General features: G+C 43.0%; 2 protein-coding genes across 5 annotated transcripts in view; one reads left to right on the forward strand and one right to left on the reverse strand.

Annotated features, from left to right (window-relative positions):
* Positions 1 to 5,073, forward strand: part of LOC111272726 (uncharacterized) — an 86,812-nt gene extending 81,739 nt beyond the window's left edge. Inside the window, exon 8 of the mRNA XM_022854310.2 lies at positions 2,642 to 5,073. Coding sequence (XP_022710045.1) covers positions 2,642 to 3,103 — 462 coding nt within the window. The 3' untranslated portion in view covers positions 3,104 to 5,073. The remainder of the gene's footprint in view (positions 1 to 2,641) is intronic.
* A 4,149-nt stretch (positions 5,074 to 9,222) lies between these two features.
* LOC111272731 (uncharacterized) lies at positions 9,223 to 14,260 on the reverse strand. 4 transcript variants are annotated; one of them, XR_002687696.2, is made up of 3 exons: positions 10,675 to 14,260; positions 9,726 to 9,921; positions 9,223 to 9,520 (listed from the first exon to the last, which is right to left on the reverse strand). XR_002687696.2 is itself a non-coding variant. In XM_022854324.2 (3 exons), the coding sequence occupies exons 2-3, from the start codon at positions 11,489 to 11,491 to the stop codon at positions 9,872 to 9,874; spliced, it is 867 nt and encodes a 288-aa protein (XP_022710059.1). In that variant the 5' UTR covers positions 11,492 to 11,719; positions 12,894 to 14,260; the 3' UTR covers positions 9,223 to 9,871. The 4 variants fall into 4 exon arrangements, 3 of the variants coding, with proteins under 3 accessions (XP_022710059.1, XP_086829488.1, XP_022710073.1); XM_022854324.2 differs by having other exon boundaries at positions 9,223 to 9,921; positions 10,675 to 11,719; positions 12,894 to 14,260; XM_086973362.1 differs by having other exon boundaries at positions 9,223 to 9,921.
* Positions 14,261 to 14,955: the final 695 nt, after the last annotated feature.

Consider the following 14,955-nt stretch of genomic DNA (forward strand, 5'->3'; position numbering starts at 1 on the left):
GGTCGATCTTCGTGGCCGTACTCGATAAAAGTATGATATACGGAAAATATATACAGTATGTAAAACGAGTCAAAGAGACCGTAACGACAACATTTTTGCTGATACTGCAGATGCTGTTGATGATTTTTTTGCTTCTGCTATCTTTATTATTATTATTATTGCCGTCGTCATTCACCGGCGGAATACCTCTGATGTCGGGGGGCAAGCTGGAGCGTCTGCCTCGAAAAATTTATGTACGTAACGCGCATTTATAAGTCATCATGGATGAAGTAATGCTAGAGGGCTGGCGTTTCACGTATACGGACTGTTTGCTGGATTCGGGCGTACCTACAGTACGATCACTTCAAATAAAATCTGAGGCAGAGCCAATATGATGCGGGCAGTTTCATCGTTTGTGGGCAAATCTAGGACCGATCAACCACAAACGGTCGCCGCGACATCTTCTTCGACGATTCCTTTTTCCTTTTCTACTATGGCGCGAAGTGGCACTGATGGTGACGGTAAGGCGGCGGCGGCAGCAGCAGCAGGAGCAGGAGCAGCGGCGACGCCGACGACTGCGGTGTATCATCGCTTGAAATACCAATTAGCCCTTTTACGAACGCCTTGATTTGTACTAGCGGCAGCAACGACGATAGCAATTGCGACGCGTAGATTTTACGTAAATTCGTTTCGTGTCCTATACGCACTGAAGTTTGTTGAACTAATACTAACAGCTTCAGAAAATTGACGCTGGAGCCGTCGCTGAGCTCATCTGGAAGGTGTTGGGGAAAAATAGAAAGCAGATACTGTTGCAAGCAAGCAAGCAACTGCGTGATTCTGTTCGACCTATTTGTACGTGAGACGGCTGATGTTGTACAAAAGCAAAGGACAACGCCTGAACTAGTTGGTGCCATTGACTAATTGACTTTAATGCTAGGGCACGGTAAAGCTACAAGTGCTAGCTAATATTAAATGGTTGAACAGAAAAAACCACGCGTTTTTATCAGGCGATGAACCTCAACTTTTTTTTATTAGCGATATTCCATCGAAGGCTGTCTATGATGTTTGACACTCTCGAGCGAAAACTGATAGTCGCACTTGCTGTCAATCCATCCAAGAAAACTTCATTTAAAGATGCCCTGTGGCCAAATGTATTCAATCCACGTATCAGCGCGCGAGGCAGCTGTCTCTGAAGTTTACTCTCAGACCGTGCTGGCGGCATCTGCAAGGCGACGATAAGGCTTGTCTGTATTTCTGTGCGCTTTGAAAATAGAAAGCAAACATGAGCTCTCATGCAGCCCAGCTACACTGTGAACAATGTATAGCAGATCCGCCGTCCACGGTTAGCAGTTTCTGGTTTGCAACATCCAAGTATTCAATAACAAAGACTCTTCCTGTTTCCCTTGGCCTGCCTTCGGCCATCGTTGCCAGTTGACGATATCGACCTGGCCTTGCTTCCTCCAATCGTACCTTCTTATACAGAGAGAAAAAAAAAGTAGCTTTTTCCATACTTCTTTTATGCGCCGATTATGGCTCTCCGACTGCTACTGTTCCGCGGATGCTGACCGCTGGTGCACTGCGTAGCATGCGTCTACGCCTGTGTCTGTGTGAATCTAAACGCTGAGAGTAGCGTTATCAGCATTTGCCAGCGTTGACCGGTCGCGGCATTTCTCCTGCTGGCGATGGGAAAACCGTTCGTCCGTCCGAGATTAGGATGAAATGAAAAGCGTAAGTCAGAGGTCACCGGTGCCGCCATTCGGTTAGAAAGCGACAATTGGAAGGCTCTACTGTATACGAGCATTTCATAAATCGAACCTAGCTAATCGAACGGAGCAGATGCTCGCAAGACTGTGAACGATTCGAGCTACCTTATTTTCGATCGTAACTTATCGCTCTAGTTTAATTGCCGTTTTGGGTCAGGTAATGTATCGCAGAAAGTGCTAGCTAATTTAATTAATAAGCAGGAGAATATTATCAATATATAGACAAGGCATGTTCGAAATTTTCGAAGTAAATCTTATCTTCGAAGACGAGCCACTTAGTAGCAGCAGCATTGTGTACAAGTTGACTGCTATTATTATTCGAAATTATGGCGCGCATTTTTGGGTGCAATTCGGGGTTTTCGTTGTTGCTAATGAGCTTTGCGGAAACACACATAACAATCTGATTTTTTTTCGTAAAGAACGTTGCTAAAATATATTCAGACGGTTAGTCAATGAACCTGACCGATTGTTATCACTTGCGGTATGCTGTCGGCAATCGTCGACGAAAGAAGCGTATGGCAGGCTGAGCTCCGGCAGGATAATCCACTTCTAAAGCAAAATTAACAAAAGCAAGCGGAAAAAGAACGAGTAGCTATTTTTACGGCACAGTCACAATCTTGAACGCTTATCTATAATAAAATGCATTACAATTTGCTTTAATCGTGAGAAATCGTACCGGGCCGTTACACCAACCGATAAGTTGAGTTCGCGCAATTTTGAAAACTTGTTAAGCTTCTAGAAAATAAAACTGAGTGCAACTTACCTACGAGATGACGATAACTGAAGTTCGACCGTTTTGTTTCCACTCAAAATTCGTGCTTCTCACGCTACTTGCATTTTGGTTAACCCCATTATATAACCATGAGATTTTTATTTTGATTCTCGTTCTCCACTTGCAGTCTGGGAAGATTTTGCGCTCTGGCGAGGAGGCCTACATTCGTGAGGCTGGCGATAGCTGTGGCCGAGGTGAGGATCCGTCGATCTTCGGTATGAAGGTCATACGCCAGTCGACCTGCACGAATTTTCCGCCCAAGCCCAGCAACGGTAACAACAAACCATCGGTCGCCCTCGCGATTCCACCAACTGGGTCCTCGGTGGCCACCATGCCAAGACTGCGGCCAGGCAAGCCCGCTGCTCCGCATCGCCCAGCTCCTCCATCGCTCATTCCGTCGTTCCACGATAACAGCGACCCATATTGGTATCGGCCGGTATCGACTAAACCCTGGAAGCGGATTAAGACGCACTCGGCTGACTCGGATCGCGTTAATGAGATTCCATCAACTGCAAAATCCAACTCACCCCTTTCGTGGACATTCATATTGACAGTCTGCATGCTATTGCAAACTGCATTAATAAAATGACGCGTACCGGAAACTCAGCTCAATGCTATCCTCGTTAGATAATATTGATTGATTGATCGATCGATCAAACCATTGATCTCGATTAATTGATTGTTGCCTTCAGCGAACCACCAGTCAGCCAATCATTAACGGTTCTTAGTTCTCCTTCAAGAAACTGGGGCAATTTTGTACAAATAGCTAACGAGGACGATAATACAAACACATGCTTCTATCTGATACAATCATTTGCCAAGCAAGGACTAGCAGCATCAGAAATCAGCTATTGAGAGTGGGGTGCTTTGATCGATCCGAATTGGAATTAAGCCCAGTAAACGAACAATTAATATTGGCGTGTGATACCAACTTGAAGATACGGTGATGTACGTCTGCACGGATCGTATATATCGCATCACGGGTGTCCATCGATGTGCGTTCTACAGGCAGAATGCGCCAATGAAGAGAAGAATTATTCTCATATGGTTCCCCCCATCCCCTCTTCTCCTCCTAGCGACGCCTGGGGAAACAGCAACTTTTGATCTCCTTGTAAACTATTCCGATTGCTGAAACCGGTTGAAGTGAGCGTTCAATCAACTATTCAGGGCCAATCGGTTATTTTTAGCAATAGCTTAGTATATAATAATATATTGTACATACAAAGATCGTATACAGAATATTACTAGAGGTGGTGATAGTATTACGAAAACCAAGAGGATCACTGTTATCGTAGCCATGTATGAGGTCAAAATGATGTGACTATAACGTGATATTTCAACAAATTCATGTAAAATTTAGTCCTGAACACATTCGAATGTATGAAACAATTCAGTCTAGAGACGCGTTAAATCCGATATGCGTTTGCCCACACTCACGAACACGATAAAAATGGCAAAAATTACAACCAATTGCTAAAATGGCAGAAACACGGTGAGGAGTAAGAGTAAAAAATGAAAAAAAAAAAAAAAAAAAAAAGTCTATACGACGAAAAAAACACTTGCAACTATACACATGCTGCTAGAATAAGAACAGCGATATTTAGTTCAGGCTAAAAAAAAGAGAGAGAGCCACGTCCTACCTTTTATAAGAGTATTTAATAATTATAAATATTAATTTAATTGCATGCTGTTATGAAAACAAGAAAGGAAACCCTAGACACGTTGAAGTACAACAACAAGCAGACGAAAAATGGACGGAAAAGAAAAGAGATAATCTGCCTGAAACGTAATAGTAATAATATAATTTTCGTAATAATTTATACCGTTCCCCGTACAATCCCTAGCCCAAGTGTGATTATAGCACGGGAACGTATCTATGTACATAGCGAAGGTAATGAAGGGGGCATGACAGCTTGCCCCGTCAATGCCGCTGTACTCCGAAGTTATTTTATGAAAAGGTAATTTTTCGGGTCGTTTTTTACTCATTTTTTTTTTATTTTTGATTCACACAAACATACTTGTCTTAGACAACATCGACATTTGTTTTTCTCTGGGCATGTATGATTAATGCATAAGTGTAGGAAACAAATTAACGTATGGCAAAAAAAAAAAAAGAGAATCTCCTAAAATTTGCTAGAACATCTCATTATGTCTATCTGTTATAAGTTCTGAGCAAGGTAACGGATATGACCCTAAAGGAAAACGTCAAATAATCACATAAATATATTAAGCAGTTGTCAAGATGAATATTGGACGGAAACGATCTTGGCCAGTCTGCTACGGATACTAATTCAGAAGCAGCTGTAAAACTCGGTCAGCAAAACTGAATGGGGAGAACAGATATATACAAATCTATGTATTTTAATGATATGTATTAAATAAGCAAGCAATGGATAACGGGTACCGAACCATTGCACTAGGTGATCTGCGGTTAAATTTTACCGAAATGATTCTGTCAGACAGTATCTTTTACGTTTCAACAAGAGTCACCCAATATTTTTCTCAACGATGTACATAAAATGTTTATAATTTATTTAATAAATTTTAGTTAAGAGTTTATGCATTGTATTTTTATTCATTAACGATTCGAGCCGTTATCAGCTTGAGCGGCGTTTTATAAACTAGTGGTATTTAAACGGGCCCTTGTAGCTTCTCTCCAGGCTCCTTCTTTTGAACTTCACGGACGATGAGACAGAGGAGAAGGGGGCTCGAATAGGATCGTAGATTGACCAGGCAGCCACGCATTCGCGTGTATAAATGCGAGGTCAGGTTTTCTGTAGGGTGCGCACAGGGCCTTGAAGCCGGCCAGTAAAAGCAGTAGAAAGACGCAAATGGACCTGTTCAGAGCAGCCGAAACGACGATAGCGACTGTAGGCGCAGATAACGAACGGTAGGCAAACACAATAGGCCGTATAGCAAACGGTACGAAGCTAATCGTCGTAGTATTAATGTCTTCCTCAGCAACGATACGGCAATATAACAACAATGGCACCAGTTGGCGGATAGTAACGTGTGAGTTGCTAGCTAGTGGATATATTAACTTTATCGGAAGGCAAAGGCGCAGAGAAAAAAATACATAGGTAACAGGGAAAAAAATACATATACAATTATGATAAAGAGTAATAAATAGTCGTTGCTACCGACAGTTATTTTAGCATTGCTATCTGTAAAAGAATGCCTGGGTGGCAAGATCGCAATGGGTTGGCCGCGGGTAAAATAAACAACTTATCCATGTTCGATCTGGTCTTTTCGTCGTCTCGATCGTCAACCGTGTTCGATTTTTATGTCGCTCGATACCCAGGCTTGGTGTACATACTGGCTTTTATCTCTTTAAGTGAGTTACTAAAATCTAAACTATAAAGATCGCTTACACTATGTGACTATGTATCACCATTTTAGATGAGGCTACACTCAACTATCATCAGCTATCATTCAGCTATGGGAATCAACTATCGTGCAATCGATCAGCTCGATAAATTTTACATGACATAACAGTACAATACGGACATATATGCTTGAACTGTTCAATCGAAAGGCCGCTCGAGAAACAGGCCTCAGTACACACAACCCATTTGTGTACTGAACAGCCCATCAGGTCTGAGAAAAGAAGGCCGATAGCAAAGGTTTCTCCTGCATTTTCTTTTCTATCTGTTCGCTTTGATCTATATGTACCTACTTGCGTGTTGTTACTATACGTCCGTAAGCCAGTATGTATTTATACGCATATTTAAGCGTTCGAAAAAAGATGCCTTCGTGACTTGTTGGCTTCGTACAGCCACAGCTATAGCGGCGGCGGCGGCGGTGGTGGTGGTGGTGGTGATGGAGGATCGTGGACAGCAGAGCTCACGAGCCGGAAGAAGGAAAAAGAAGCGAATCATCGTTTCAGGTAAATCTTCAACTCACCGATTACCGTCCATCCATCCGTCCGTCCGTCATGGACGGCTGTTCTCCGCCGTTCTGCTACATGAGCAACTGCTATTGTTGTTACTGTAGCTTTGGGGTGGTATTCAGGCTACAGGTTACCTCGTGTTGTTATTGCTGTTGCCGGTGCTTAAGATGATGACTATAATAACGACTGATGATGATGATTTTGAGGTTCACATGAGCGTGCTTTGAGGCGGGGGCAGGTGAGGCGGTTGGACGCGACGAGAAGAAGGCGGTACGCAGATGTGAAACAGACCTAAAACAAGCTGCACGACGATGCCGACGCTAGTGAGCAGCAGCACGACAACGAATAGCATGATTATGACCAACAGTAGAACTCGATGTATGAAACTGAAGATTTCTTTGACGACGACAACAGCAACAGCAGCGTCGACAACAAGCCACACAAAATAGCCTGGAGCGGCAGAAACAGCAGAAGGGAACAGATTGACAATATCAGCAGCGTAACTCTTTCTCTCCTTCTGCTGCGCATCGACTTCTCGGCTATCAGCATCTTTTAGGGCTAGGCCTATTGGATGGACCAGGTCATCACAAGGCACGAAGACTTCCAGTATTACACAGGATTGCTGAGGCTTCATCCGATTCCTACGTACGCTGCGATTCGGGCATCGAAACGACAAGAACTGCAAAGGTTTTGGTGCAATGGCTGCGCGAAAATGGCCGACGCGCAAGACATGCTCGAACAGTTAGTGAGGGCTTAATTTGTGCGCTTCATGCTATTTATTTACGCCACAAGCAGTGGACAGTGTTGGCTAGAGAAGTTCTGGGCAGAGAAGCATAAGAAGGGTTAGCTTTCCGCAGGAAGGACTTGATTCAGAGAGTGTGCTGTTGCTACTGCCGATGCATTGAATCAATGTGCGAGAAAACAGTGAGAGATCAGATGTGGAAGCGTAGTGTCTTGTGCACACGAAAACGAAGAAGCTATTAGGGACATCCGGTGCGGTGCTATGCTGTAGGCCGTCAAACATAGCTGGCTTTGTCAGTTCACGCTACGTACGAGAACGCAGCCAAGCAAGGAAATAAGCGATCAACAAGTTAGTTGGCTGGCTTGAGAGGTCGAGTGAGCGGTAGAGTAGGCGTGCAGGCGGGCGGGCGAGCGGGCGGACGGACGGGAAGGAAGGTAGGTTAACGAGTAGGCGACACAAGCAGATAGATGCAGCACGAACGAGGAGCACCGTTGGCAGACGAGCAGAACAAGATGACGCCTGGAGGCGCATCGTCATTGCCTTAGCTCAATTTAGCTGGTGCATCAACTCGCGAAGCGTGGGCCCGAATCAGCAGATGATAAAGGTGAAACAGAGTCGGAGCGAATCGTCTTCGAATCGTTTCAATAGTTACCCTCTCTGACCACTGAGACAAAGCAGAGGACGGGAACTAGATGCTATTGGTGCAATGCTGTGGTCGATTATATATTCAAGACGATAATAGCGAATCGGGTTCGTGCACATGGAGTACGGCAAGCATCTTGGGTTCACGGTTTATCTTTCGTTTCGAGCATAAGAGCCAATAGATAAATAGCAATGACGCAGAAAACAGAAGAAACTAAACAGCTCAGAAAATCCATTCCACACGAATCCAAAACACAGGGAATCCTATCGACGATCAATGAATCGGCGCCCTATCCACAATTCTAGGAATACGTACGAGCCGCGCCCGCGACAGGAATTACATCAGTAGTAGCAGCAAACGCCAGGAACGACGAAAGTCAAAAAAAACACGAAGAAAGGAATATTACATCACTCGATACGATGCCGTGGGCTGACATGCTTCCGCTGCTCCCGAGCACAGCGCTCGGGCAAGCGTAGGCGACCGATGGCGATGGCGATGGCGATGGCGCACTACGTATATCTAGATATACCAAACAGAAGAAGCGTTACGAACAAAAACTAAAAGGAAGCCAATATTATATAGCCAAATTAGCCGGCCGATAGCGGTAGAACAATGTGTAAGAAAGGCGACAAAGGCCAAAGCGATCGCAATTGGCCTCGGCTACTAGAAAAGCCAGCGGTTGATGTTTCCGACAATGCTTCGTTCACGGGCTCAATGTGACCAGTCACTGCTGGTCAGTTACTTTTCCTACTGGTTGGATTCACTCTGGTAAGGAGAAATCTGAGGCTGATGCGGGCGTCCCTGTCCGTCCGCCGGTAGGCACTACAGTTTACACTGAACTGGATAATCAGTGTCTTTGCCAACCTCATTGATATAGTCTATTATATCGTAAAATCTAGAAACTGCTTAGTAGCCGACTCAAATCCTAGAAACGGGGTATTCTTTGAATGCGATTCAGGTCCGAATATCGGATCTACTATCGTATAGAAATAATTTTAAAAGTGTCATACAGCTCTTATGATTTTCTACCCTTTGCGATTACGACAGATGCCATTACCTGTAGCTGGATAACGACACACATATATGTATATATAATAACTTGGGGGGTAGATATAGATTTCAGACAAGAACCGTTGCATTTTGCACCTTTTATATAAGTTGTTGCCCCTTGGAGTAGGATGATTTACCACAAATGACAATTGAGGGGTCATTACTTTATGTGTCAGCCATGTACCTACCATTGCCCCATGAATATGCCAAGTATCTATGTTCTTTTTTTTTCTTTTATCTAGTAACATTCGGAGACCTTCCCAAACGTGTTTCAGTCAGTCAGATTCAATTGTCCCATCTGGTCGAGGTTTGCACGCACGCGCGATCAGAGATTTGGATATGGCTTCTTCTCTAACACTGTATTAAAAAAAAAAAAGCTGCAACTTAAGTTCATCTTATTTTTTATTCACTTATAAAGTTAATTGTATTGTACAAGGGTAGCTAAGTGTTGTCATCACATTGCAGTATATTCTCAGCTTATCAACAGATGCCAATTGACGTATATATAATCTTCTAGGATAATAAGAGCAGTTATTATCACCGACTGATAACGAATCACCAAGTGACCAGCGGGTGTTACAGTGCAACGCTACCAATAGCTACAACGGCTCTTCGGTAGAGGCAGCCGGACCCATTGTCGCGATGCTACTGCTTCAGGCGGGATAAAGCGCTGCTGATGTTCCTGTTAAATGAGATTGTAATGAGGATTATTCGGGCGTTAGTGAGGTGACTGGGGTAACAGGGGGATTGAAGGGCAGGGGGTACTAAATTGATGAGCGGCGTATTGATAACATTCGCGTTACCACCTGCCTCAGCGTCGCTACTGATGAGGGAACTCGTGCTACGCGCGAATGAGAAGACTACAGAGGAAAGAGAAGCATTTTTACCACGTGCGCGTCGGCAGCTGCCCCGAGAGGCCCAGTGTGTGAAGCGAACGATCTGTCAGGTAGTATAGGACGCGAGTTGAAATCCCAACCTGACTCCTATGTCAGATTGGGACTGCGGGATTATTAGCGAGAGGGTGCGGGAGGCATCAGTGAGGTGAACGAAAGGACCAGCCGTCTAAACATTCAGAGATCTTTCCTATAAAATAACAGTAACCAGTATAAGATGAAGCTTCGTTTTGCATGGCATCCATTCATCGCGAAAAATCAATTGAGCGGCAGCAATGCTGTTTAGCATAAACGGTAAAAGCAAGCGAGCCAATTTATAGATAACTGGAAATATGCTAATGCATGATGCATGCATGCACGCATGAATGTAAACGCTTGTGATGACGGGCACCGAAAAAAACATCGATTCAAAACGTACGTATTCATAGCACGGTCACGTCGAATTAATGATGGGTTAATGTGATCTCTACTTATCAAGCCTATTAGAAACATATTATATTTGTTTTTTTTTTTGCTTATTTATTTATTATTATATTATTATATATTTTGGTGAATTTTTGAGACGAACGTATAAATCAGTAACCGCTAGATTGTGCTGTCTCATCACTAACCTAGTTATTTTCTGATTAATTTGAAATAACAAAGACTCGACATGAGAGGTTGATGGTATTGAGGAGATGACCACCCGCGCACATATATAGCCATGCTAAATTGTCCAAGTAATGTAATAGTTAGTAAAGAACAGATAAGTATGGGGGGTAAGTAGAAGTTATTGTGAACAGGCAAGTTTATTCATTCAGTCACATGGGTATCTACTGTCTCCGACAAGCGTGTGACTTTGCCGTACATTTTTTCCGTTCCAAAAATTGGACCATGGACGACGCACGATTTTTGAATGCAACAGTGACTCAGTTCGCTGAACTTGCTCAGCTCACTTGTGTACCTATAGTTGTTGACGGGGCTAGACCCGTTGTCGAAGACCTCCCACTTCTCGACGCTGCAGAGACCGCGTAAGTTCGATTTTGGCTAACTGGTGAAAATACCCTACCGCTATTGCTTCTAGATGCAAAACTCTCTCGATTTTCAAGCCCGCTTGACGAAGCTATATTATAAGACGGTAGTGCATTATATGCAGGCAACAATGCTCCGCTACTTGGCGGCATTAGATGGTCGTGTCCATTGTTGAAGTATCCATCGTCGTACTGCTGGACATTATAGGTAGACTGGCTGGATGCATAGCCGCCGAGACTAGCTCCAAGAATCGTAGAGAATGATTGTGACGGCACTGGAGGGACCGGGGGGTTATATGGTTGGTACCTCTTTGACGAGGACGGCATTGGCACAGGGGGGTGTGGCGCAGGCGGATATGGTTGATAATCTGGCACCATTGAAGACGACGGATACGAGAGATATTTCTTCTGGTAGGGCATAGGTTTTTCAATCGGCTGAGTCGGAGGAATGTATTTTTTTGGTGGTGGGTAGGGGGGCATCGGAGGCGCAGGAGGGTAGTGTTTATAGAAGGGCGGTGGTGACGGCGGAGGCGGTGGAAGATATTTCTTTGGTCCTGGAGGCGGTATCGGCGGTAAATAATACTTTGACCTGGGCATTGAAAAGTAGGCATTGGTAGAAGCACCACTAGTAGCAGTATGGCCACGTCCTGCGTAGACGAAAGGCGCGAAATAGTTGTTGTTGGGCGACGGGGTGGAGTTGACGAGGCCGGTGACCATCAGGCCAGCTCCTAGAACAGTGGTAAACTTCATTGTCGTAGCCTGCAGTGAAAATTCGATTAATCCAACCGCAGCCAAATGAAGCGAAAACCTTGAGGTCGTCCCGGCGAGTTGCTAGCCGCCAGCTTATTACGGGTGACAGTTCACCAAGCAACTGGGAATGCTTTAGTGAGACCCTGTTGCTGTTTATATACTGGTTGAGCGCACTGTAATCCTATGGCAAGCCTAATAGCAGCACGGCGCGTGACCTCTTTCCTGTAACTTGTGTACAATGAATGAGCATTTCATTATCAATCAGTTGATTAGCTAAATTTGGTTACTGAATTAAGCCGTAGCAGTCAGACTCGCTATAAGTTTCATATCTAGCGAACTCGCTCTACACGAAGAAAGACCAGACCACGCCTCTGTCCGTGACCGCTTTGTCGTTTAATGATAACGTTACATTGCAAAATTAGAAATTGATACTTCTTACTGCCTGGTCCGACAGAACGGAGGCCATAATTCTCAGCATATTTACAATAGCAGTCTGATTTAGTGGTGAGTAGAAGCTAAGTGTACAGTAAGTGCCTTTAGGATGGACATGTAAGGCTATATATGATATCGCAAACGATTAAGATCGAATCACAACAGGGGTGCCAGACTAAGCTACTTTTATCCTAGCTACACTCGTACAATTACAAAATGAATTCATGGCAACTAAATATTGGCTGCTTTTTTAAGTCGAAGGATAGTTATTAGTCTTCATTGTCTTCACTATGTGACCTTTTTACATAAACAGATCGATTTTCGTCACGGGGCCACCCTGTCGATATCTTCTAAAAATACCACCCCTTTAATTGAAAATGACAAAGTGTCTGTTTCAGGTGACCACAGGTCTACCGCACTCGACCATGTTACCTAACTCTCTCGCGCCCTGAACCAAAAAAAAAAAAACAAATTAGATAGCAGCTAGATATCGCGTATAACTTTTACATATTTTCATAAAATCATATGTCTTGTGTCGCTTTAAAAATATCGAATAATGTACTGCTTCGCTGGCTGACGATGCGGGAGAGCGAAGAACGTTTTCCCTACGACTTCTTCGTTATGCCTTTTCATTATGTATTTAAATTACGCCTATAAAATATAATGAATCCATAGCTTTCAAAACCCATCAGTGTCAATTACTCAGTAGTAATCATAACAAATGTTTGTTTTTTCTTTCGATTTTCTTCGTCGAGCATCCATCCCTATGATTGATAAGATCAATACGCAAACGCACAGCTCCATCTTACAGATATACTCCGTTAATGGCTATCCATATTTTAATTTGTGGCAGAAGTGGCCAGTTTGGATCGTTTTCTTGTTACTGTTGGCACAATCATTTCATTTCCAACAGATACATAAGCACACAACATATGTCAGCTGCACACTAAACGTCTACTGAAAAACTTACGTCTCTCCTGTGTCCAGCAACGAGACCCAGATAACTTCCCAAATAGGACAGTCGAGATCGAACGAGGACTGAAAAACTGAGGACTAACGCTTAAAATCGTTTGATATTATTCAGTATGTTCTATTGCTTTGTCAGTTATAGGAGCATTGAGATTCGGTTCGTTGTAAGCTTATTGATCATGTAGCGGTAAACATTAGTCTACATACATATATATATATATATATATAGTCTACGCGAGTACCATGTTAATAAACAGTAGAAAATAATTTTACTTGCTTAGACGAACCATTACGTATATGAACAAAGAGAAAAAAAAAAAAAGATGTTGATGTTGATAAACGTGTACGTCTATGTTTATATATATAGTTAGTTTATAGCCAACCTGGATAAGAACACTGCCAAATGAGAGTGCGTGCTGTTATTTAAATGTAAATAATTTTTATGGTGTCTTTTGTGCAATGCAGTTCGCACTTCACTTTGGTCGAGCTTCTAACCACTCTAGTATAATTTTAGTGAAGTGCGCGGTCTTCGCGAGGTGTGCCTATTGGTCATCTTTTGTGCTCTTTCTAGTTACATAGTTACGATGAACGCAATCTTCATTAAACAAACTTCATGTTACGCGTTTGGAAACGTGATGATTTCTAGTGACAACTTCGTGGTTGTTGTTAGATCGATTAGACTTAGCTAGATCTTTAAGACGGCTTCTATTATTAAGACAAACAAATAGATTTTGACTTCGAGAAGAACAAAGTGGACTTATGCTGTTATAGTGACGTATCGCATTATCATACTAGTACCGCAGGCTATGATGGCGCTAACCGCAATATAAAAGAAATCTCCTTTATTCCAGAAAGGGGTTAAAGTGGTGCTTTAAATCGTCGTATTGACCTGTACGACGGGGGAAGGATACCTTGTTACCAACATTTAATCGTTTCGGTTCGATTGGTCGCCGAGTGTGAGATACTGCTAAATTTGTACACAATAATCCTATTTCGTATTCTGGCCCCGTATACAGGTGGCAAAAACGGCATTTTCGACATTCCGTAGTCGTCTTTTACCGAAACATCCTAACCTAACTAGCTCGGTGAAAATTTCCTCAGGTGACAATTGAAAAAAGTAAACGTCAGATTAACCTATATCCTTTTACTCTCGGAACAAATTTCCTGTGTTATATCTTACAGAGGGAAAAAAGTTGGTGTATCAAATAAATTTCTTTTTCATCCAATATAGCCCTCTCTGAAATCGGAGTTCGAGGTCAATTCTTGTGATAAAATTAAAAAAATTGATAAACGAGAGCCTCGCAGAGCAGAAAGAAATCTCTTCAATAATATCTAGCGCTTAGCCATTAGTGAAGAACAAAATAAAATCTAATAGCTATTACGTTGTTTGCAAACATAATCAACTCATCGCTGCATAAGTTTTTCGATCGTAACATTGACCGTAAGTAACCCCTTGCGTCGGTTTATGAGTTATTTCGTTCTACCGTTGCTAAGCATCAACAGGTAACTGCATTGTTTGTTACTGTCTTGCGCAAAAAATTTCATCTCTGTTCTTAAAAAACAGACGGTAGAGAAAAAAAAAAACAACCTAATAGAGAAATCCTTGCCGTCCATGCGAACCCTCTTCTAATGAGAACCTTTGCGTTGCAGTTGTCCCATTAGGTAGAAGACAGCAACTGTGACGTCTTTCGGTTATGTTGACTTACTCACGGATTACCACTTGACAGCTCGTTCTATTCAGTTATTTTCGCAAGGAAAACAATGGCGTGATTTACGAAATGTCGGGGAAACGCTATCAGGTGTGGGTTCCGATTGACGAAGATAGGTAGATGCATATTTAAACTTCGAAGGATTGCGAGAGCTATCATGACAGTCGTTTTGTAGTGGCAAAGAAAAGGACCAGGTCGTTGAGGGCTATTGCGAGCGAACATAAGGCTTTTTAAAATCGATAACCGTCGAGCTGTTGGTCGAATTAAATTGAAGACTGTTCCAGGACCGTTTACCGGCATTTGCTATACGAACAACATCTTCGAGCTTCTAACATCGAGGCTCGTTTGTAGGAG

This window comes from Varroa jacobsoni, unplaced genomic scaffold (assembly GCF_002532875.2).
Source record: "Varroa jacobsoni isolate VJ856 unplaced genomic scaffold, vjacob_1.0 scaffold_189, whole genome shotgun sequence".
Lineage (NCBI taxonomy): Eukaryota > Metazoa > Arthropoda > Arachnida > Mesostigmata > Varroidae > Varroa > Varroa jacobsoni.